Source organism: Balaenoptera ricei, chromosome 6, assembly GCF_028023285.1.
Source record: "Balaenoptera ricei isolate mBalRic1 chromosome 6, mBalRic1.hap2, whole genome shotgun sequence".
NCBI lineage: Eukaryota > Metazoa > Chordata > Mammalia > Artiodactyla > Balaenopteridae > Balaenoptera > Balaenoptera ricei.
The window spans coordinates 86,501,170-86,527,042 of NC_082644.1; the positions used below are offsets into that span (position 1 = coordinate 86,501,170).

At 37.2% G+C, this 25,873-nt stretch overlaps 1 protein-coding gene across 2 annotated transcripts in view; it reads left to right on the top strand.

The window, feature by feature from the left end:
- The window catches only part of RECK (reversion inducing cysteine rich protein with kazal motifs), a 75,446-nt gene that overhangs the window by 27,544 nt on the left and 22,029 nt on the right, over nucleotides 1-25,873 (top strand). For both annotated transcript variants that reach the window (XM_059925069.1, XM_059925070.1), the window contains exons 7-11: nucleotides 5,570-5,603; nucleotides 7,847-8,044; nucleotides 17,538-17,805; nucleotides 20,417-20,596; nucleotides 24,609-24,821. In XM_059925069.1, coding sequence (XP_059781052.1) covers nucleotides 5,570-5,603; nucleotides 7,847-8,044; nucleotides 17,538-17,805; nucleotides 20,417-20,596; nucleotides 24,609-24,821 — 893 coding nt within the window. The remainder of the gene's footprint in view (nucleotides 1-5,569; nucleotides 5,604-7,846; nucleotides 8,045-17,537; nucleotides 17,806-20,416; nucleotides 20,597-24,608; nucleotides 24,822-25,873) is intronic.

The following is a 25,873-nucleotide window of genomic DNA, read 5'->3' on the forward strand; positions in this document are numbered from 1 at the left end:
TATTTAATAATAATTTAGTATTTCTCATGCATTTAGCAGGCCTAGCTGCTTCTGGCTGGGCTCACTTGTGCATCTGCAGTCAGCTGGCAAGTCAGCCAGGGTCTGGCTGGTTTAGGATGCCCTTGGCTAAGTCAGCTCAGCTCTCCTCCATGTGTCTCTCCCAGCCTTCTAGCAGGCTAGCTCAGGCAGGTTCCCATGGTGGTGGCAGGGGCCCAAGAAAAGAAGTGGAAACATGCAAGTATATGTGCAGGTCTCTACTTACCTCATGCTTGCTACTGTCCACTTAACTAAAGCAAATCACATGACTAAGTCCAGAGTTAGTGTGAGAGAAATAGATACAGGGAAATGTAAAAAATTGGGGCCACTGCTGCAGTCAATCTGCCACAAATACATACTCTGTGTAAGCTGTCTTCTAGACCTTATGTTACTCTGCAGGTGTTACTTGCCAGTGAATTTGCTTCCAGCTGGTTGGATGCTCTGGGTGATAATGAGCAAACTTCTCTGAGCAGTCTGGACCTATTAATCTTATCTCAGTTTTGGGTTTCATTTTTATCCCACTATTGAAATGACATTTATTATTTGGGAGGCTGAAGAGTCATTTGTTTAGTGATATCCATGTCCTATTAAACTCCTTTACATATTCTAGTCACTTAGATTTTTTTTACTAAAAAGCCATGGTGTCCACAAGGAGAAAATATCTTGTGGAGGTTTAAAAAACATGTTTTTAAAGGTCAGTTATTGGGGAATTCCCTGGTGGTCCAGTGGTTAGGACTCGGTGCTTTCACTGCCATGACCTGGGTTCAATCCCTGGTCGGGGAACTAAGATCCTGCAAGCTGCATGGCGTGGCCAAAAAAAGAAAAAAATAAAGGTCAATTATTTAATCTCTCCAACTTAGCATTTAATAAGCTAGATTCTTCATGCAAAACTTCAAACTGGGAGAACTCTCAGTCCATCTGTGAAAAGCAAACAGATTTTATTTATTGAGACCTTAGGAACAAAGCAGCCCCTTTACTTTTAACTAGTAGCCTTGGGAATAGGAAACATTAATAACAGTTCATAGAATGTACTCTTTTGGGTCTTTGTCCAGAAGTGACTAAAATATCCAAGATTCAAACCTGGTTTTGTTTGTTTTTAATAAGATTCATGTGAAATGTTTGTTTCATTTTCATTATCCTCATCATTGGTGAGAAAGGGAAGCTGGAGGGACCAGTAGTAGTAGAAGGGCAGTGGACAGAGAAAGTATTGAGACAAGTGGACAAATGGAGAAATGCTAGAAGGGGTCACAAGTGGAAAAGTGAGTGGCCAGGTCAGAAAATAAATCTGCAGAGCCAACTTCTGAGCAAGAGGTTAGAGCCGCAGTCTACCTCGCAGATGGACCCCAATGGCTCTTCTCCCCAGAAGGAAGGTCAGTGTGGCATAAAGGATCACATAGGGTTCCCTTGACTTTGATTTCACTCTGTATCTGAGTTTTTCTGCTAGGTGTGCCCACAGGTGGGAGGGCTTATTGCAGTTCTCAAAAACCATTTTAGGTAGGGCAGGGAACTGGCTAATGAAAGCAGCTGCCTGAGGAAAGATTTCATGATCAAAAATTTTTAAGGGAAATAATAATACTTCAAGAAAATGATTTTTTTTCACAATTTAAGATGTTGATTTAAAAAATAGACTTAAAATAGGTTACTCTATGGACATAAATTCAACCTTGCATTGGCTGCATTCAGAATAATAATCCAAAGTCTTCTCACAGGATAGTGTCATGCGAGAGCACTGGCAGAGCAATCTGGGTTCTAGCCCCACCTTTGCCCTTTGCTTACTGTGTACATCTCTCTATCCAGCTGTATAGTGAAGGCTTTGGGACTTGAAGATCTCTTGCTGTCAACGCTCACATACTGACTTGTTCTTTGGGTCTCTGAGGTTTTCGTAGATCCTAACCTCAGTTACACTGTAATTTTGATCTCTTCTAGAGTAAGATGAGTGGGGTGAGGGAGCTGCTATATGGAGTCACATTGGGTATAATATTGGTGGCAGAAGGTCAAAAGAGGCTCGGTATAAACCCAACTGAGTATAAACCCTCAGTTACTGCCCACTTTTGCCACTAGATGGCGATTAGACATTTGAAAGACTTAAGAATTGACTAGCTAAGACCCTGATGGACCATCTTAAGAAATGAAGAGACTGTCGGCCAGGGCTGTAACTCATGTGTGTCTTAAGCCCTGTCAAACTAGTCAGCAGTAGTTTTAGCAGTGAAAAGGTAGAGTTACCTATAGTTTATACCTTAGGTAGAGTTACCTAAGGTTAAGAATCTTTTATCAAAGAGGGGGATATGATAAAATCATGATGCGTGTAAAGTAAGCAACAGAGAATTGATGAATTCATCAAATACCAGTATACTTGAGTGAAGGATCATTCTTTTTTAAATTTAATTTAATTTCATTTTTTACTGAAGTATAGTTGAATTACAATGTTGTGTTACTGCTGTACAGCAAAGTGACTCAGCTATACATATATATACATTCTTTTTCATATTCTTTTCCATTATGGTTTATCACAGGATATTGAATATAGTTCCCTGTGCTATACAGTAGAACCTTGTTGTTTATCAATTCTGTATATACCAGTTTTCATGGTATATATACCATGCAACCCCAAACTCCCAATCCAACCCTCTCCCACCCACCTCCCCTTTGGCAACCGCCAGTCTGTTCTCTATAAGGACCATACTTTGAAACCTTAAAACTGGTAAAGATAAAGAGATGTAAAAATGGTATTAACACTAGAGGTGCTGCCATGTGGAAATATAAAAGTTTTTAGTTCAACAAGTTAGAGTAACTCTATGCATGAAAGGTCTATCAGTGAACATTAAGGGAAACGAGAAATGCTTAGGGAACATCTCTGAACTCTGGATGTGACATAAAGAGAGACAGCTGAGCCCTTCTATATCAGCGGTTAGCAAACTTTTTCTGTGAAGGGTCAGGAAGCAAATATTTTAGGCTTACCGGCCAGTTTAGGCTTACTATCTACTCAACTCTACCATTATAGTGTGAGATAACTGTATACAATATGTAAATGAATGGGTGTGACTGTGTTCCAATAAAACTTTACTTACAAAAACAGGCAGCAGGCAAGATTTGGCCTGGGTGCCATAGTTTGCCAAACCATTTGTGGGTGAAAGCTAGGGTCCATAAGTAGTTCTCCTTTCTAGGCCTCAGACTCTGGCTTCTTCTGTCAAATGAGTTGGATTAGCTGATCTCCGACATTTTTCAGATTTTGTGTCCTTTAGTACCTCTCTCTGAAGCTAAGTGATCCACAAGGCTGACCCAGAGTGATATTTCTTTTTATTTTTAAGATCAAATTAAAAAAAAAAATCAAGCTTGAACAAATTTGTAAGTTTCTAGAGCAGGATTTCTCAACCTTGACACTATTGACATTTGGGGCCGGATAATCCTTTGTTGTAGGGGAGCTGTCTCATGCCTTGTAGGATGTTTAACAGTATCTCTAGACTCCTCTACCTACTAGATGTCAGTTCAGTAGAACACCCCAACCCCCCCGTGTTATGACAACCAAGAATGTCTCCAGACATTGCCAGATGCCCCCTGGGAAGCAAGATTACCTCCACTTGAAAACCACAGCTCTAGAAACTTTAAGAGTAACTGGAAGAATAACAAAAATGGAAATCAGAGTGTGTAACCCAGGACGGCCACCAAGGTAATATACATACTTCTTTAGGAACAAGACCAAAAAAGCCAAAACCAAGAGGAACCAAGAGGAACAAGAGGAACAACCAGCATATTAGAAAGAGAATGGCAGGGAATTCCCTGGCGGTCCAGTGGTTAAGACTCCGTGCTTTCACTGCTGAGGGCCCGGGTTCCACCAGGGAACTAGGATCCCACAAGCCTCTCAGCTCAGCCAAAAAAAGCAAAGCAAACAAAAAAAAGAGAAGGGCAATGAGAATTTTATTCACCCAGTTAAGAGGGGCTGGAAAATTGGTAGCAGATGACTTTTTTTTTTTCTTTTTTTTGGCTGCACCAGGTCTTAGTTGCCACGTGTGGGATCTTTAGTTGCTTGCAGCATGAGGGCTCTTTTAGTTGCGTCATGCGGGATCTAGTTCCCTGACCAGTGATCGAACCTGGACCCCCTGCATTGGGAGCTTGGAGTCTTAACCATTGGACCACCAAGGAAGTCCTGGTAGCAGATGACTTTTTAATGTTGATTTAGATCATTTTATTGAAAGTGTTCCTGAAACCATTGAACCAAAATAGAGGGCTACATATAATGGGTAGCTGAAAAGTCAAACTAAAACAAAGAAACATGGATGAAGAGAAATATAAAAAAGACCACTATTAAAGAATACCAAGAATATTTACTCTTCACTATTTTATATTTATTGAGATCTCTAACAGAAAGAATTCATACTGGGTGAATTCATTAGCCCTTTTCTGTGGGTCCTGGGTATTTTGTTTTGCTTTGGATAAATCAAGTGTGGTTTATTCCTACAGTAGAATATTATTTAGTAGAGAAAATGCAGTACAGCTTCACACAACTACATAGATGGATCCTTGAAGCTAGGTTTTAAATGTCAGTAAAGCTGATCCTTTAATAAGTCTAGATCATGTAGCCAGCTTGGAAGTTAGTTGCAAATAAAAGCCAAAATCATCTCTATTCATTAATAAGGGTGTACTTGTTTTCCATCTACCTTTTATTTATGCCCATATTCTTTTAAGAATTTATTCTCTTCCAAGTGTGATATTAATCATAGTCTACAAGCCCTGATTATCCAAATAGCTTTGTACAAGGAATTTTTTGTTTGTCTTGTTTTGTTTATTTTCCTTACAATGACTTTAACACAGTGTGATATTTTCCGAACAGTGATCTAAGAGATCTAAAAACATTAATTCTAGTCTCAGAGTCTACTTTTAACTTGCTCTGTGACCTGGGGCAGTCTCTCCCCTGCTAAGGAAATGGTTTCTTTATCTGTAATATGGTAGAGAGATTCCCCAACTCTGGCCCCAGGATGGCTACATAAGAATCATCTTTGAGGCCTTGTTTAAAATTTAGATTTCTGTGCTTCATTCCCAAATTCCAATTCTGTAGTCTAGGGTAAGGCCTAGGAAGCCCAGGTGTTCTAGTGCATGGCCAGGTTTGAGAACAATTAGAGGTGATCTCTAAGGTCCTTTCAACTCTAAAATGCAGTGGTTATATGAAATATGTATTTCCCTAAATAACCTTTATTATATTATTTTCTGAAAGCTTTTTTATGTTCTACAAGAAATAATTGAGATTACTACATTGTACTTTCCCCACATATGCACATTGGTACAGCTTTACATAAACTTGGTTTGCTATAATGTGGTCAGCTTATGGCTTGGGTGATAATCTTGATCCCCAAAATGTATTAGAAGATGGTTTCTCTTTTCACCAGAATGCTATATCATAGTTTCTTTGTTTTTAATCTTGGATTTAGAGAAGGATTAAATAGTTTGATATCCTGATTTCTGTATAACTATAAAAGTGGAATAAAATTAGAAATTCTATGTGGTTGTTAATTTCTGTTTGTTTTCCTTTAATTTACAGAATGCTCTTTTCAGTTGCATTAGCAGAAATGAAAGTAAGTATATTGTTGATGGTTATACAAGCAATCCAAAGAGCAAAACACAGTTTACAGAATATGATTTAGCTGTTATAAATATTGCCAAAACTCTGACATTATAACTTAGGCTGTTACTAAACCGTCTGAAGGAATGTGCACAGCAGGATTCTGATAGGCTCTTTCCTCTGGAGTGTTTGGGCCATTCATGAATTCGAACAATTCCCATGTCCTAATTACAGATTTACAAAGCAGATATCAGTGCTGGGTGTTTTAGAGGAAGATCATGCCCCACTTGGATAAACAGGAAGTTGAGCACTCCCATGTGATATAAACAGAAGTTGAACACTCCCACGTAATACAGCGCAATATAATTGCAGCACTTGCTGAGGGCTGCCTCTCAGTTCATTCAGCAGATATTCACTGACTGCTTGCTCTGTGCAGGGCAGATGCACACCTGTGGGGGACACAACCTGTACACAAAGAACTCTGGGACACGGTGGGTATGGGATAGAGTTACTGATAAGGTGCCGAGGGAGTTCAGAGGAAGGAGGGATCACATCTTGCAGGGGCGCTTAGAGGTGACTTCATGGAGTTGGTAGCTGAACTGGGCCTTGAAGGATGGACATGATGTGAGCAGTAGAGATTGGAGGAAGGGCATTCCAGCTGAAGGGAACAGCGAGAGCAGTTGGAGATGGGGAAACAGGTGTGAGGAGCAAAGAGTTGTTAGGTGAGCTTGGCAGTGGGGTGTATTAAAGTATAAGAAACATTAGCTGTCTGTACTTTATCTTCTACTCTTTCTAACTGGGGTTTAGTTCAAGATTTTCCAGATAGTCTTTAGCACATAATCCTATATCCTCCCACACTGTGAGGAAGCCAGCCTAATTGGGGCATCAGAAGACAGGCATCTTTGTCCTATTCTCACTTGTCTCCTCTGTCCTCAGCATCCCTCACCCCTGCCCCCAGTTTTAGCTTCATTGAGGTTGACAATGATAAATGTAGCCATTAATGATTGTTCTTTGTGATTAAAATGAACAATTCAGCAATGAACAATGTAAGTTTGTTAGTAATTTCAAATCAAAAACTTAGCTGGCACAATAGGTATGAAACAGTTTCCTTGTCCAGGAAAGAGGCTTGTCTTGCTATCAGTTTAGTCCTACTTTAGTTCATTTGTGTATGATTTTATCATTATCATTATTTCTGGAAGTCGCCTGAGTTCCCTGCTCATTCCTTGGTCTGTGGAATCCACCAGAAACCTGATTCTGGTTCCTCTATAACCATCCCTACTTATTATCAGAGGTTTCCTACCTGCCATTTTCTTAACCTTTTCCGGCCATACCTCTACCCTTTTGGCTCCCTTCAGCCTCCCACAGACCCCTTAGCCTCTCCTATGAGGACCTCTTGCTCTTCATTATAAATCCCACATCTGCACCCCCAGCCACTCATCCTGCTCTTCCCAGATACCTTAAATAGTCCACCTTGATTTTTAAAAACACGTACTACAGAATCATTTATTCCAAATGTGGGTTTTATTTTTCAGTGTTGAAGCAAGTCAGTCATATCAGTTATGAGGTGAGGACTTTCAATTTAGGCATAGTCTTGGAGATTTTCAAACAGTATAGAACTTTTGGGATTTTGTTTCAAGATAGACAGTTATATAATTTGCAAATTTATGAAGTGGTCCTGATATCTCTTAGTTTTTACTGGTCCTATTTTATAAATGTGAGGTATTTGGGGTTTTGTTTTATTTTGATTTGTTTGATTTGTTTTGCTTTGGTTTGCTTTGTTTATGAATCTCCACAGATCTAACGTGGAAAGAAGCTGTTCCAGTGGTTCTCAACATGGGTGCTATTAGCATTTTGGGAAACAGTTTCGATTGTATGAGACTTTCCTGTACGTTGCGCAGCATTTAACAGCCCTGACCCCCATGTGCTAAATGCCAGCAGTCATCCTTAAGTCATCATGAAAACCAGAAACACTTCCACATGCATCCAAATTCTCCCAGGGGCTGGTACTGCTCCTGCTGAGAACCACTGCACTATAGACTATAAGTTGACAAATAATGACTTTCTCAGACCAGTGAGCACCTGAATGTCCCTATGGCCATGCTTATAGTAGTGCTGACTTTAACTACGTGTCTTCTATGGCATGGTTTTATTTCTGAAATTCAAAAAGACACATATTGTTCCATCATTATTATGATGATTTAATGTTAGCAAATAGCTGATTTCATTTCAATGTAATCTCCTTTTTTTTTCCCCTAGTGGGCTCAGTTTGTTGCAGTTATGCAGGCCATCACACAAACTGCCGAGAATACTGTCAAGCCATTTTTCGAACAGACTCTTCTCCTGGTCCTTCTCAGATCAAAGCAGTGGAAAATTATTGTGCCTCTATTAGTCCACAATTAATACACTGTGTAAACAATTATACCCAATCTTATCCAATGAGGAACCCAACAGATAGTAAGTAAAAGCCACATATTCCTCTCATTTCAATCTATGGTAAAATAATTTGTAAAAAAAAAGAAGTAAATTCTTGAAGATATCTACAGTCTGGGTCATTTGGGAAATACCAGGCTTCCTTTGGTCTTTAGATTTGGCAGACTGGACATTATCATCACAGCTAAAAGATGCCGAGAAAGACAGTGCTGTCAAGGGTATGAAGAAACAGGCACTCTCTATTCTGAAGTGGGAAAATTCACTGGTATGGATATTTTAAGAGGGAAAATTGGGTTATGACCATGAGAATTTCAAATAATCATACCTTTTAATCTAGCAATTCCATTTCTCAGAAATTATCCTTCACAAAAACTCACAAATTTTCAAAAATACATCTACACATATAAAGGATGTTTACTACAACATTGCTGGTATAGAGAAAAATTAAAAATGACCTAAACATCCACCAATAGGATATTGATTAAAGTTGATTAAATAAATTATGTATCTCTATAATAACAACATTATACAATCAACATACTGGAAAATGTATTATGTAAATCAATGAAGTTAGAACACTCCCTCACACAATACACAAAAATAAACTCAAAATGGCTTAAAGACTTAATTATAAGACATGATACCATAAAACTCCTAGAAGAGAACATAGGAGAAACATTCTCTGACATAAATTTTAGCAATATATTCTTAGGTCAGTCTTCCAAGGCAAAAGAAATAGAAGCAAAATAAACAAATGAGACCTACTCAAACTTATAAGCTTTTGCACAGCAAAAGAAACCATAAACAAAATGAAAAGACAACCTATGGCCTGGGAGAAAGTATTTATAAACAACGCGACCAACAAGGGCTTAATTTCCAAAATATACAAACAGCTTATACAACTCAATATCAAAAAAATAAACAACGCAATCAAAAAATGGACAGAAGACCTAAATAGACATTTCTCCAAAGAAGACATACAGATGACCAGGAGGCACATGAAAAGATGCTCAATATCACTAATTGTTAGAGAAATGCAAATCAAAACTACAATGAGAGAGAGGGCAGACAGCAGAAGCAAGAAGAACTACAATCCTGCAGCCTGTGGAACGAAAACCACATTCACAGAAACATAGGCAAGATGAAAAGACAGAGGGCTATGTACCAGATGAAAGAACAAGATAAAACCCCAGAAAAACAACTAAATGAAGTGGAGATAGGCAACCTTCCAGAAAAAGAATTCAGAATAATGATATTGAAGGTGATCCAGGACCTCGGAAGAAGAATGGAGGCAAAGATCGAGAAGATGCAAGAAATGTTTAACAAAGATCTAGAAGAATTAAAGAACAAACAAACAGAGATGAACAACACAATAACTGAAATGAAAAATACACTAAAAGGAATCAATAGCAGAATAACTGAGGCAGAAGAACAGATAAGTGACTTGGAAGACAGAATGGTGGGATTCACAGCTGCAGAACAGAATAAAGAAAAAAGAATGAAAAGAAATGAAGGCAGCCTAAGAGACCTCTGGGACAACATTAAACGCAACAACATTCGCATTATAGGGGTCCCAGAAGGAGAAGAGAGAGAGAAAGGACCCGATAAAATATTTGAAGAGATTATAGTCGAAAACTTCCCTAACATGGGAAAGGAAATAGCCACCCAAGTCCAGTAAGTGCAGAGAGTCCCATACAGGATAAACCCAAGGAGAAACACACCGAGACACATAGTAATCAAAGTGGCAAAAATTAAAGACAAAGAAAAATTATTGAAAGCAGCAAGGGAAAAATGACAAATAACCTACAAGGGAACTCCCATAAGGTTAACAGCTGATTTCTCAGCAGAAACTCTACAAGCCAGAAGGGAGTGGCATGATATACTTAAAGTGATGAAATGGAAGAACCTACAACCAAGATTACTCTACCCGACACAGATCTCATTCAGATTTGATGGAAAAATCAAAAGCTTTACAGACAAGCAAAAGCTAAGAGAACACAGCACCACCAAACCAGCTCTACAACAAATGCAAAAGGAACTTCTCTAAGTGAGAAACACAAGAGAAGAAAAGGACCAACAAAAACAAACCCATAACAGTTGAGAAAATGGTCATAGGAACATACATATCGATAATTACCTTAAACGTGAATGGATAAAATGCTCCAACCAAAAGACACAGGCTTGCTGAATGGATACAAAAACAAGACCCATATATATGCTGTCTACAAGAGACGCACTTCAGACCTAGGGACACATATAGACTGAAAGTGAGGGGATGGAAAAAGATATTCCATGCAAATGGAAATCAAAAGAAAGCTGGAGTAGCAATACTCATATCAGATAAAATAGACTTTAAAATAAAGAATGTTACAAGAGACAAGGAAGGACACTACATAATGATCAAGGGATCAATCCAAGAAGAAGATATAACAATTATAAATATATATAATATTATAAATATATATGGTGCACCATAGGAGCACCTCAATACATAAGGCAACTGCTAACAGCTATAAAAGAGGAAATTGACAGTAACACAATAATAGTGGGGGACTTTAACACCTCACTTACACCAATGGACAGACCATCCAAACAGAAAATTAATAAGGAAACACAAGCTTTAAATGACACAATAGACCAGATAGATTTAATTGATATTTATAGGACATTCCATCCAAAAACAGCAGATTACACTTTCTTCTCAAGTGTGCATGGAACATTCTCCAGGATAGATCACATCTTGGGTCACAAATCAAGCCTCAGTAAATTTAAGAAAATTGAAATCATATCAAGCATCTTTTCTGACCACAATGCTATGAGATTAGAAATGAATTACAGGGAAAAAAACGTAAAAAACACTAACACATGGAGGCTAAACAATACGTTACTAAATAACCAAGAGATCACTGAAGAAATCAAAGAGGAAATCAAAAAATACCTAGAGCGCTTCCTTGGTGGCACAGTGGTTAAGAATCCGCCTGCCAATGCAGGGGACACGGGTTCGAGCCCTAGTCTGGGAAGATCCCACATGTCACGGAACAACTAAGTCCGTGTACCACAACTACTGAGCCTGCGCTCTAGAGCCCGCGCTCCGCAACAAGAGAAGCCACTGCAATGAGAAGCCAGTGCACCACAGCAAAGAGTAGCCCCCGCTCACTTCAACTAGAGAAAAGCCCGGGTGCAGCAACAAAGACCCAGTGCAGCCAAAAATAAAATTAATTAATTAAAAAAAAACATTTAAAAATATACCTAGAGACAAATGACAGTGAAAACATGACAATCCAAAACTTATGGGATGCAGCAAAAGCAGTTCTAAGCGGGAAGGTTATAGCAATACAAGACTACCTCAAGAAACAAGAAAAATCTCAAATAAACAATCTAACCTTACACCTAAAGGAACTAGAGAAAGAAGAATAAATAAAACCCAAAGTTAGTAGAAGTAAAGAAATAAAGATCAGAGCAGAAATAAATGAAATAGAAACAAAGAAAACAGTAGCAAAGATCAATAAAACTAAAAGCTGGTTCTTTGAGAAGATAAACAAAATTGATAAACCATTAGCCAGACTCATCAAGAAAAAGAGGGAGAGGACTCAAATCAATAAAATTAGAAATGAAAAAGGAGAAGTTACAACAGACACCGCAGAAATACAAAACATCCTAAGAGACTACTACAACCAACTCTATGCCAATAAAATGTACAACCTGGAAGAAATGGACAAATTCTTAGAAAAGTATAGCATTCCAAGACTGAACCAGGAAGAAATAGAAAATATGAACAGACAAATCACAAGTAATGAAATTGAAACTGTGATTAAAAATCTTCCAACAAACAAAAGTCCAGGACCAGATGGCTTCACAGGTGAATTCTTTCAAACATTTAGAGAAGAGCTAACACCCATCCTTCTCAAACTCTTCCAAAAAATTGCAGAGGAAGGGACACTCCCAAACTCATTCTATGAGGCCACCATCACCCTGATACCAAAACCAGACAAAGATACTACAAAAAAAGAAAATTACAGACCAATATCACTGATGAATATAGATGCAAAAATCCTCAACAAAATACTAGCAAACAGAATCCAACAACACATTAAAAGGATCATATACCATGATCAAGTGGGATTTATCCCAGGGACGCAAAGGTTCTTCAATATATGCACATCAATCAGTGTGATACACCATATTAATAAATTGAAGAATAAAAACCATATGATCATCTCAATAGATGCAGAAAAAAGCTTTTGACAAAATTCCACACCCGTTTATGATAAAAACTCTCCAGAAAGTGGGCATAGAGGGAACCTACCTCAACATAATAAAGGCCATATATGACAAACCCACAGCAAACATCATTCTCAATGGTGAAAAACTGAAAACATTTCCTCTAAGATCAGGAACGAGACAAGGATGTCCACTCTTACCACTATTAAACAACATAGTTTTGGAAGTCCTAGCCACGGCAATCAGAGAAGAAAAAGAAATAAAAGGAATACAAATTGGAAAAGAAGAAGTAAAACTGTCACTGTTCGCAGTATCATTTGACATGATACTATACACAGAGAATCCTAAAGATGCCACCAGAAAACTACTAGAGCTAATCAGTGAATTTGGTAAAGTTTCAGGATACAAAATTAGTGCACATAACTAGTAAGAACCTGATATATTAAAAAATAAATAAAATAAAATTCTAAAATTCAAAAAACCCCAAAATTAATGCAAAGAAATCTCTTGCATTTGTATACACTAATGATGAAAAATCTGAAAGATAAATTAAGGAAACACTCCCATTTACCATTGCAACAAAAAGAATAAAATACCTAGGAATAAACCTACCTTGGGAGACAAAAGACCTGTATGCAGAAAACTATAAGACACTGATGAAAGAAATTAAAGATGATACCAACAGATGGATAGATATACCATGTTCTTGGATTGGAAGAATCAATATTGTGAAAATGACTATACTACCCAAAGCAATCTACAGATTCAATGCAATCCCTATCAAATTACCAATGGCATTTTTTACAGAACTAGAACAAAAAAATCTTAAAATTTGTATGGAGACACAAAAGACCCCGAATAGCCAAAGCAGTCTTGAGGGAAAAAAACGGATCGGGAGGAATCAGACTCCCTGACTTCAGACTATACTACATAGCTACAGTAATCAAGACAATATGGTACTGACACAAAAACAGAAACATAGATCAATGGAACAGGATAGAAAGCCCAGAGATAAACCCACGCACCTGTGGTCAACTAATCTATGACAAAGGAGGTAAGGATATACAATGGAGAAAATACAGTCTCTTCAATAAGTGGTGCTGGGAAAACTGGACAGCTACACGTGAAAGAATGAAATTAGAACACTCCCTGTTTTTGTGTATTAGAATACACAAAAATAAACTCAAAATGGATTCGAGACCTAAATGTAAGACCGGGCACTATAAAGCTCTTAGAGGAAAACATAGGAAGAACACTCTTTGACATAAATCACAGGAAGATCTTTTTTGATCCACCTGCTAGAGTAATGGAAATAAAAACAAAAATAAACAAATGGGACCTAATGAAACTTCAAAGCTTTTGCACAAAGGAAACTACAAACAAGATGAAAAGAGAACTCTCAGAATGGGAGAAAATATTTGCAAACAAATCAACGGACAAAGGATTAATCTCCAAAATATATAAACAGCTCATGCAGCTCAATATTAAAAAAAAACCCAATCCAAAAATGGGCAGAAGACCTAAATAGACATTTCTCCAAAGAAGACATAAAGATGGCAAGGAAGCACATGAAAAGCTGCTCAACATCACTAATTATTAGAGAAATGCAAATCAAAACTATAATGAGGTATCACCTCACACCAGTTAGAATGGGCATCATCAGAAAATCTACAAACAACAAATGCTGGAGAGGGTGTGGAGAAAAGAGAACCTTCTTGCACTGTTGGTGGGAATGTAAGTTGATACAGCCACTATGGAGAACAGTATGGAGGTTCCTTAAAAAACTAAAAATAGAATTACCATATGACCCAGCAATCCCACTACTGGTCATATACGCAGAGAAAACCATAATTCAAAAAGACACATGCACCCCAATGTTCATTGCAGCACTATTTACAATAACCAGGTCATGGAAGCAAGCTAAATGCCCATCGACAGATGAATGGATAAAGAAGTTGTGGTACATATATACAATGGAATATTACTCAGCCATAAAAAGGAATGAAATTGGGTCATTTGTAGAGACATGGATGGATCTAGAGACTGTCATACAGAGTGAAGTAAGTCAGAAAGAGAAAAATATCGTATATTAACACATGTATGTGGAACCTAGCAAAATGGTACAGAAGAACTGGTTTGCAGGGCAGAAATAGAGACACAGATGTAGAGAACAAACGTATGGACACCAAGGGTGGAAAGCGGCGGGGGATGGGGGAGTAGTGTGATGAATTGGGAGATTAGGATTGACATACATACACTATTATGTATAAAATGGATAACTAGTAAGAACCTGCTGTATAAAGAAAGAAAATTCAAAAATAAATTTTAAAAATAAATTTTAAAAAAACCTACAATGGGGGCTTCCCTGGTGGCGCAGTGGTTGAGAATCCGCCTGCCAATGCAGGGGACACGGGTTCGAGCCCTGGTCTGGGAAGATCCTGCATGCCGCAGAGCAACTGGGCCCGTGAGCCACAACTACTGAGCCTGCGCATCTGGAGCCTGTGCTCCGCAACAAGAGAGGCCGCGATAGTGAGAGGCCCGTGGACCGCGATGAAGAGTGGCCCCCACTTGCCACAACTAGAGAAAGCCCTCGCACAGAAGCAAAGACCCAACACAGCCAAAAATAAATTAATTAATTAATTAATTTAAAAAAAAACCTACAATGAGAGAAGAAAAAGAACTACACCTCACACTAGTCAAAATGGCTGTCATCAAAAAGTAAATAAATAAATGCTGAAGAGGGTGTGGAGAAAAGGGAACCCACCGACACTGTTGGTGGGAATGTAAATTGGTACAGCCACTATGGAGAACAGTATGGAGGTTTCTTAAAAAACTACAAACAAAGTTACCATATGATCCAGCAATCCCACTCTTGGGTATATTTCTGCAAAAGATGAAAACTCTAATTTAAAAAGATACATGCACCCCAATGTTCATAGCAGCACTGTTTACAATAACCAAGGCATGGGGCTTCCCTGGTGGCACAGTGGTTAAGAATCTGCCTGACAATGCAGGGGACACAGGTTCGAGTCCTTGTCCGGGAAGATCCCACATGCCGCAGAGCAACTAAGCCCGTGTGCCACAACTACTGAGCCTGCACTCTAGAGCCCACGAGCCACAACTGCTGAAGCCCGCGTGGCACAACTACTGAAGCCCCCGCACCTAAAGCCCGTGCTCCACAACAAGAGAAGCCACCACAATGAGAAGTCCGTGTACCGCAACGAAGAGTAGCCCCTGCTCGCCGCAACTAGAGAAAGCCCACGCGCAGCAACGAAGACCCAATGCAGCCAAAAATAATTAAATAAGATTTATTTTTAAAAAAAAATAGCCAAGGCATGGAAACAACCCAAGTGTTCATCAACAGATGAATGGATAAAGACCATGTGACACACACACACACAAACACACACACACACACACACACACAATGGAATATATTACTCAGCCATAAAAAAGAATGAAATAATACCATTTGCAGTAACATGGATGGAGCTGGAGATTATCATCCAAAGGAAGTAAGTCAGACAAAGACAAATACTATATGATATCACTAATATGTGGAATCCAAAAAATAATACAAATGAGCTTTTTACAAAACAGATAGACTCACAGACGTAGAAAACAAACTTATGGTTACCAGAGGGGAAGGGGGGTGGGGTGAGGGATAAATTAGAAGTATGGATTAAGGTGTACACTACCATATACAAAATAGGTAAACAACAAGGATTTACTGTATAGCGCAGGGAGCTATATTGACTATCTTGTAATAACATATTATGGAAAAGAATAAAAAAAACCAACATATATATGTATAACCGAATTACTTTTCTGTGCGCGTGAAACTAACACAATATTGTAAATCAACTATACTTCAATACAAAAAAAAAAAAAAGATGTATGTTTACAGAAGTCCAAGATGTAATAAGCAAAAAAAAGCAAGTTTCAGAACTAAATGTATATAGTAAGGTACATTTTTAGTTATATACCTATTTGTTCCACATTATATGGATGTGTAATGTTTGAATTTTACCAATGAAATTTATTACTTTTATAATAAAAACATCAATATAAATGAGATCCTGATACTTTTAAAAAATTAGGGCCTCCTAATGAACTTGCACCTTATGGGGTCTTCAAAATCTCAGCTTTGGAAAGCCCATAATCCACTTTCTTCATTTAGAGGTGATCAGACTTTAAGAACTGACTAATTAAGCAAAACTGGCAAGAGACTTGTAAGACTCAGAAGCCAGATGCCAATGTTTTGATTTACACTGGGATACTGAAAGACTTGTTTTTGTAAACTCAAAAGCAGTGCTATGGGCCTTGTTTGGCCAGAATCTAAAGCAGAACTCTAAGGCTTAGGACATTTGTGTGGTTGTGTGATGAAAATCAGAGGGTGAAGCATTTGCCATAATAACCTTCATTCATTTTAAAGGCAGATCTGTCTTCACTGACATTTAGGCTATAGAGAGGTGCTGCTGAAGCAACGTTGATAGATAGCAGCTCAAAAAAAAAAAAAAAAAAAAGGCAGAAAAATGTTTTAAGGGTAGAACAACCATCTCAAATGTCTGTGCTAATACACAGGAAATCCGGAAAAGAAAGCTACAGACAGATAACAGATATGCCTGAATAAGCTTCTTAAGAAGTCAGACTCCTAAGAAAACTACTTCAAAGAAGCCCTCTGAATCCTATAGACTGGTTGAAAGTGTTCTCTTGCTTTCTGATTTTTTATAGAAAAGTAAAGGCAGAAGCAAACTGATATCTTGTCAGAGTTTGTAATTGTATTATTTAAATTACTACTTAGATTAATTAATTTGCACAGATTTGTAAAAGCTTTATATCCCAGAATGTAATGAAATAACAGTATTTGTGGTTATTGCTATTAAAATTATCATCTTTCTCATTATGTCAAGAACATAATCCCTTTTATGTAGCTGTTTCTAACATGAAATAATTCCAGTTTGATCTACAATACCCTTTCCAAGAACATAAAATGCCTTGCATGTAAGGACGTCTTAGGTGTAAGAGGACCTTTCATTTATCTAGGACTAGTGCTGGAGATCCCATGATTGAGCACAGTGGTGAATCTGGTAATAAATACCTAGTCTACCTTTAGCTTTTCACTTATTTGCTATATTGCAAAGTAATGGAGAGAGAATTTGGTAGGCTCAGTATCCTGGAGAAATTGACATGACTCAAAGTAATAACAGGTTCCAGTACACCACTGGGTCCTTCTGTCTGAGCAATGCATGACATAAAACCAGCTAATTAAGCCACTTATATTCTGAAAATGTAGGTTTATATTGCTGTGACAGAGCTGAAGATCATGCTTGCCAAAATGCCTGCAAGAGAATTCTGATGTCTAAGAAAACAGAAATGGAGATTGTTGATGGCCTCATCGAGGGTTGTAAGACCCAGCCTTTGCCTCAGGATCCACTTTGGCAGTGTTTTCTTGAAAGCTCACAATCTGTTCACCCTGGAGTCACTGTACACCCTCCTCCCTCTACAGGCCTTGATGGCGCTAAATTGCACTGTTGTTCTAAAGCAAACACTTCAACATGTAGGTCAGTACCTCATTTTCCTTTATTAAAAACAGTAGAAAATAACATTTTAATTAATGAATTTAAGTCTAGCAAATGTGTGTTATATTCTTGCACTGTGTAGTCTTAAGAGTCTAGAAGATATAAAATCATTCTTTCATCCAGCAGATATTTATTGAGCATCATGTATATATAGAACATTGTTTTTGTACATTGAACTAAAAGCACTGTGTTTTGGGGTGTGGAGGTTTAGCATTGGCAGGGCAATAAATATTTAAAGATGATGCAATATGAATTCTACCCTCGAGGTTATCGTCAAGTAAGCTTACAATTTAGGAGATGTTTTGACCAGACATCTAAGGGATATTCTTTTTGTTAAATTGTGAAACTTTGAACTTAATCAACTTTTTGCATATGTTGGTGAATAACCTGGGCTGGCACTTATATCCAAAGTTAGACAGCAGTGTATTGGCATTCATTTGGATGATACACTTAGGGATAAAAAATTGATAATACTATTTGTGTAGGATGGAGGAAACACAATCTAGAGATAAGAATAAATGGAGATAAGGTAATGGTTTAACACAGGTGAAACAGAAGTTTGCTTTATTAGAGATATTTTGGGTGAAAAGGTACCACATATTACTAGAATATCCTGAAATGAATATGACATACAAGGAGTAAAACGATCTTCCTGTGGTTTCTAAATTGGATGGACTTTAGCAAAAAATTGTGCCTAGAATAGCTCATCAGACTTTATCAAAGATATGAAAAAATCTGGAAAATATCCAAAGAAAATTAACAGAAGGGCTAAAAGAGAAGTTAAGTTGGCCCTATAATTCAGGAAATTGGGTTGCTGATAGGAATTAAGAAATGTACATATGGGAGGGATGCTGAGTACTTCTCTGAATGTCTACAAAAGAGTTTATGCCCTGTAGTCACTGGAGATAGGACTGGCTGTGTCATCCCAGCAGAATTTCAGTAAGAAACATGGCATCTCTTACCTTGATGTAAGGTTTTATGGTATACTGAATGCTTTCACTTTCATCTTGTTTCATCCTCATGAAACCTTACAAGATGACTGGTATCATCTTATGACTGACGTCAATTTGTATAATTCTTGTATGTGTACAGAAAACTAACTCTGAGATGTTAAACAATATGTCCAAGGTCATACAGAAAGTTAGGACTAAAGAAGGGACTGATTTCCAGATCAAGGTACCTAATGGATCTTTTTTTTTTTTTTTAATGGCTGCGTTGGGTCTTCATTGCTGCGTGCAGGCTTTCTCTAGTTGTGGCGAGCAGGGCTACTCTTTGTTGTGGTGCACGGGCTCTCATTGCTGTGGCTTCTCTTGTTGCGGAGCACAGGCTCTAGGCACAGAGGCTCAGTAGTTGTGGCACGTGAGCTCAGTAGTTGTGGCTCATGGGCTCTAGAGCACAGGCTCAGTAGTTGTGGCGCACAGGCTTAGTTGCACCGCAGCATGTGGGATCTTCCTGGACCAGGGCTCAAACCTGTGTCCCCTGCATTGGCAGGCAGATTCTTAACCACTGCACCTCCAGCAAAGTCCCTACCTAATGGATCTTGATATCAGCTTTCTCATCCCCATGATGTGTAAGCTCAATTGAGAGCAGGGACTTTGTCTCTTTTATTCAACACTGCATATCCAGTGCCTTCAACAGGGCCTCACACAAAACAGGCACTCAATAAATGCTGGTGGAATGAATGAGCAAACTTATAAAAGTAAAGATACCCTCCTCATAGGGGTAATTATGAGAGTCAAAATGTGACAGGGGTGGAGAATTTTTACTTGTGACTTTGCATATTCCGGTAGTATTAAAATTTTATGTGTTACTTTTTTTTTACACTTTTATTACATTTATAAATGTTAAAAATTAAACTAATGAATATAATGTGTGAAAGCACTTTGGAAATGATACTGATGTTATTTTAGCTATATACATGCACTGAAGTTGCTTTATAATCATCGAGTACTGAAATAAAAATGCATACATACTACAATAGTGTATATATATATAGTATATATTGCTATATACAATAGTTTATAGCAGCTTTGGAATTCATAAAGCCTTTACATGTAGGCTATCTTGGTATATCTTAAGGAATATAAGTGGCTTGGGGATACTTTTTCAGGGAGAATCCAGTGAACCCTAAGTCTATAATGCTTCTTAAAAGGAGTCTGAGGATCATGTCACAGTTTTGCCTCCTGTGATTGAAGCATAAATATAGTGGACTATATCTTTGTGGAGACAAAACCATATGCTTTATCTTACTTCAAGTAAAGGTAAAAGAGAGATCAGAAATATAAAGGGGAATAATTGTGCCAAGAATAAGGATGTACAGATACTATAATTAAACATTAAATTTAGCACTGAGCTTTCTAGAAACCATAGCAAAAAGGAAAGAGATGGATAATAAAAGAAAGCTAACTTTTTCATATAAAAGATTACTTTTTCAGGCTCTAAATTCTAGAAGATAGATCTTAGTCTTTTGGTTTTTGTACTTTTTTTTTGTTTATGTTCCAAAGTACAGTTCATAGAGTTCAAGTTTTATGCAAATCAAATATTTATTCATTTGGCTCATCTGTAAGTTTCTTCATTTGTTCTTTTGTTTCAGGGAACTGTGCACTAAACTTTATAGCATGAGCTGGGGCAATACACAGAGTTGGCAAGAGTTTGATCGCTTTTGTGAATATAATCCAGTGGAAGTGTCCATGTTGACCTGTTTAGCAGATGTTCGGGAACCTTGCCAGTTGGGCTGTAGAAATCTTACTTACTGTACTAATTTTAACAACAGGTAGGAGCAAGTTACTATACATGGAATAGAAGTATTTTATCATTAATTGCCTTGTTTTTAAATAAGTGAAAAGATCATTTTACTCTGATTTTGTTCCTGCTAAGTTAAAAGGAAGTAGTATACCTTTATCATTTCATCTTTAAATGCTGTATTCTATCTTGTAAATCACCCCTGGGAAAGGAAGCACTGTAACAAAGTCCCTTCTAATCTCGAGATACTTCAAACTTCTAGAATTCAAAGAGTCTCCTCTTCAGTCTACCATTCTTCCCCTCTCCCTTCTGCTGCACCACCAGTGGAAATAATTCACTGCAGAATAAAACACTGTGAGCAATTTGTTCATCCAAATGTCCTCTTACGGACAATTTGTTTTGAAGGACCTTCAGATTGGTTGAAGTTCCCACTCAGTGAGTCCCCTATTTCATACAAAAACTTTCTTTACAGAAGCAATTTGAATAGGTGTTTCCCTGAGATATCAATTATGGTATGAAAAATAAGGGCCAAGAACTGAATTAATGGCTGAAGAAGCAATGAATAAAACAAAAAGGGCATTCAGAAGCATAGAGAATGCCATATAAGAGAAGCCAGAGAGGGAGACTTTCTAAAGAAAAGGGGACTGGCTGGTTTTATGAGCTGCAGCCCAGAGATCAAGAACACAGAAAGGAAGAGAATCATTCAGTTGAGGCAGAAGGAAGTTCAGAGGATACTCACCTCAAGCTAACACACATCTGATCCTCTTAAAAGTATTCAGATTATTATTTTGAGTAAGAAAATTGAGATATCTTTACAACTAGTGTTAGCCAATAAGGACCTGGCTTAGAGGTTGAGCAAATTTGAAGTCTATGAAATGTTTCAAGTTAAATTTGCACATAGTTCTAGCTTCTGGTAATGGTGAAGCAGTTTGTATCAGACTACCACTCCTGTCAGTACCAATTATGAGCTCTGCACAAAATATAAAAACACAATTGTTTTGAAGGCATTTGAGAGTGAACAAAAGCAGGAGGAGGTACATCTCATTAAAGATAGAAACCACACTGAGTGGGGGCCACATTTATCCAGTTTTTTCTTCATGGGCACTCTCAGTCCCCTGGCATGGCATATAGAATTCAAGCAAGAAGCAGCAGTCTTGGGCTGAGGAGTTAAGAGATCACAGTTTGGGGCTGCCAGAGTGGCTGGATATGAAATTGGAAAATCCCAGAAAGGAGGGAACCACAAAAGGAGATGCCCCAACAATCTGCATACAAGCTCCCCTTAAATCCTTGAATTTAACAAAGTCACAGGGTACAAGTTTAACATACAAAAGCCAATTGTATTTCTGTATATTAGCAACAAACAGTTAGAAAATGAAATTTATAAAAAAAAATTTACACATTGCATCAAAAATATGAAATACTTAGAGGTAAATCTAACAAAAGATGTGCAAGAACTCTACACTAGGAACCAGAAAACTTTGCAGAGAGAAATTAAATGGAGAGAAGTACCATGTTCATGGATTAGAAGACTCAATATTGTTAAGATGTTAATTCTCCTGAAACCAATCTCTAGATTCAGTGCAATCTCAATCAAAATCCCAACCAGCTTTTTAAAAAACAAAGTGCCAGACTAATTCTAAAATTCATATGAAAAGACAAATAACCTAGAATAGCTAAAACAATTTTTTTAAGGAATGAATTTGGAGAACTTACAGTACATGATTTCAAGACTTATTATAAAGCAATAGAAATTAAGTCAATGTAGCAATTCCCTGGGGGTCCAGTGGTTAGGACTCTGTGCTTTCACTGCCGAGGGCCCAGGTTCAGTCCCTGGTCAGGGAACCTAAGATCCCGCAAGACGTGTGGCACAGCCAAAAAAGAATAATAATAAATTATATAATAATAAATAAATAAATAAAATTTAATTTTAAAAAGAAATTAAATCAATGTAATATTGGCATAAATTTAGACAAATAGATCAATGACAAAATAGAGAGGCAAGAATAGACCCACACATATAAATTGATTTTCAACAAAGGCAGCAAGGCAATTCAGTGCAAAAAGAAACATCTTTTCAACAAACGATGCTGGAACAACTGAATATCTGTATGAAAAAAAAAAAAACCTTAACCTCCATCTCACACCATCCATAAAAATTAATTCAAGATGGGTCGTAGAACTAAATATAAAAGCTAAAAATAAAAGCTTCTAGAAAAAAAAATAGGAGACTATGTTGATAGCCTTGATATAGCCAGAGATTTTGTAGGCAGGACACAAAATACACTAATTATAAAAGAAAAAAATGAGTGAACTAGAGTTCAACAGTAAACATTTTTGTTCACCAAAAGACACCATTTAAAATTTGAAAAGATAAGCCACAGTCTGAGAAAAAATATTCAATATATTACACATGTACACACACACAATCACACACACGTGCATTTGACAGAGGTCCTGTATCCAGAATATATAAATAACTCCCACAGCCTCATAATAAAAAGTCAAACAACCCAATTAAAAAATGGGCAAAAAATTTTCAAGGACACTTCATCAAAGAAGACATCAAAAGAGCCACTTAGTATATGAAAAAGTGTATTACCATTAGTCATGCAAAATGCAAATAAAAACCCCAATGAGATGCCTCCTCATACCAAATAGTTAAAATTAGAAGACTGACAAGCATGTAAACCAACTAGAAGTTTCATACATTGCTGGTGAGAGTGTAAAATGGTATGATGGTACCACTTTGGAAAACAGTTTGGCAGTTTCTTAATAAGTTATGACCCAAAAATGCCATTCATAGCCAGGGGAAAGAGACATGAAAACGAGAAACAACCTTAATGTCTATAAGACAGTGAATGAATAAACCAGCATTTCTCAAAGTGTGGTCTGTGGTCCCCAAAACCCCTTGAGATCAAAACTATTTTTATAATAATACTAAGATGTTATTTGCCTATTTCACTCACATTCTCAAAAGAGTGAAGAGTGAAGTTTTCCAGCTGCTTTAAGACATGATACAGCAACAGATTGAATGCAGGAGCAGATATGAAAATGCAGCTGTCGTCTATAAAGCCAGACATTAAATAGATTTTCAAAACTATAAAACAGATCTACCCTTCTCACTAATTTGTGCTTTAACATGTAATGGGCTTATTATCATTTTAAATGAATTAATAAGTACTTTAAAAATCTCTCAGTTTTGATTTACGATGTGATGGGTAGGGGTGGATATAACCCACATAAACAAAAACTTTTTGAGAACTTAATAATTTCAAGAATGTAAATGAGTCCTGAGATCAAAAAGTTTGGGAACCACTGAGATAAACAAATTGTGGTACATTTATTAATGGAATACTACTGAACAATAAAAAGAACAATTTATATGTACAACAACATAAGTAAATCTCAAGAAGATTATTTAGCTAAAGACACTAGACCCAAAAGAATACATATAGTATGATTCCATTTATAGGAAGTTCTACAACAGGGAGAATTAATCTATGGTGATCTAAGCTCAAATGGTGGTGGCCTCTGGGGTGCAGTCAGCAGGGAGGGCATTGACTGGACAGGGACACAAAGGAACTTTCTGACGTGATAGAAATGCTTCTTTGTTGATTTGGATATGCCTGTGTGAATGTACATGTTTGTCAAATCACATCAAACTAACCATAAAATCTGTAAATTTTATTTTTATAAATAATACCTCAATTTTTAAAACTTGGACTTCAATATTTATTTTGTGAAATGAAAGAAATGGTATAGTTGGAGATGATAGTCCTGTCCACAGTGTTTTAAAGTTTTTAACTGCCTCACAAAAATCCATATTATGAAGAAAAATTGCAATTAGAGTCTTAACGCTAGTGTCTATGTCTACATTGAATCTTCATATATTCAAAGCTGACAATCTTTGATGGGTTGTATGTACTTTCTTCTTTAAAAAAAAATCAGATTTTCCTGATGCATTAGCATGTCAAGATTTTACATATTGTTTCTCTGTAGAAAGTAATTGCCTCTTGATTCCTTCTGGCCTTTTGTCTCTTCAGGCCAACAGAACTTTTCAGGAGTTGCAATGCTCAGTCAGATCAAGGAGCCATGAATGACATGAAGCTGTGGGAGAAAGGAAGCATAAAGATGCCATTTATCAACATACCTGTTCTTGACATTAAAAAGTGCCAGCCAGAAATGTGGAAAGCAATAGCTTGTTCACTGCAGATTAAACCTTGTCATAGTAAATCCCGGGGAAGTATTATTTGCAAGTAAGTTTCTTTCATCATAATGACTCTCTGGTTTTGGTTCAGACCCTTCATGATCTCTACCCACAGCCTATCTTTAGTTTTCTTTCCCACCACTTCCTTTTGCCCATCACCCCCGCATGTCAAATGCTTTCCCACTTTTCCTCCTCTGCTGAAAATACTCTTCCATCTCCACTCGCCCACCACTTGTCCTTCTTAACCCCTCTCAAATACCAGTCATTCCTATGGAATCTTCCCAGATTTCTCCAGCTGATAGTAATTTATCCCTACTACAAATTTCTGTAGACCTTTATTTGTACTTCTCTAACAGAACTTAGTTCAAGAAACTGTGTATCTTCAATGCACAATTCTATTTGTATATTTTAATTTGTGTACTTGTTTTATATTCTGTTAGACTTTGCTCTCCTTGAGGAGTTTATTCTTCTTTGTACCTCTCTTTTCTTATCTCCTCTCTCCTCTTTTTCTCCTCTTCAGGGATTAGCATAATCCTAATATGCAATAGGTATTCCAAAAATGTTTGATGAGTGAAAGACTTAGTAAATATACTCATTAGGGCCTGTTCCTGAAACATTTTATGAATGGTTTGCTTAAGATCTAGGATAAAGTACAAGGACCTACTGTATAGCACAAGGAACTATACTCAGTATTTTGTAATAACCTATAAGGGAGAAGAATCTGAAAAAGAATATATATATAAAGAAAAAGAATATATATATATATATATAACTGAATCACTTTGCTATACCTGAAACTAACACAACATTATAAATAAAACTATACTCCAATAAAAAATAAAATTTAAAAAAAGTAAATAGGAAGACAAAAAAAAAAGGATCTAAGATAAAGATGAAAGCTGCTATGGTGGGTGAAACCAAAAGCATTAACTACATAGTAATCTGTGTCAGCTGCTCTTCAAGCATCTTTTTTTCCAAAACCAAGGTAATATCCAGCCCCTAAGGTAATGGTATGTGACTCAGTGCTGCTGGGCACTTGATGACTGACTGCAGATTATTTCAACCTTGAATAGGGTCCAGCTCTGTTCTCTGACATGAGTT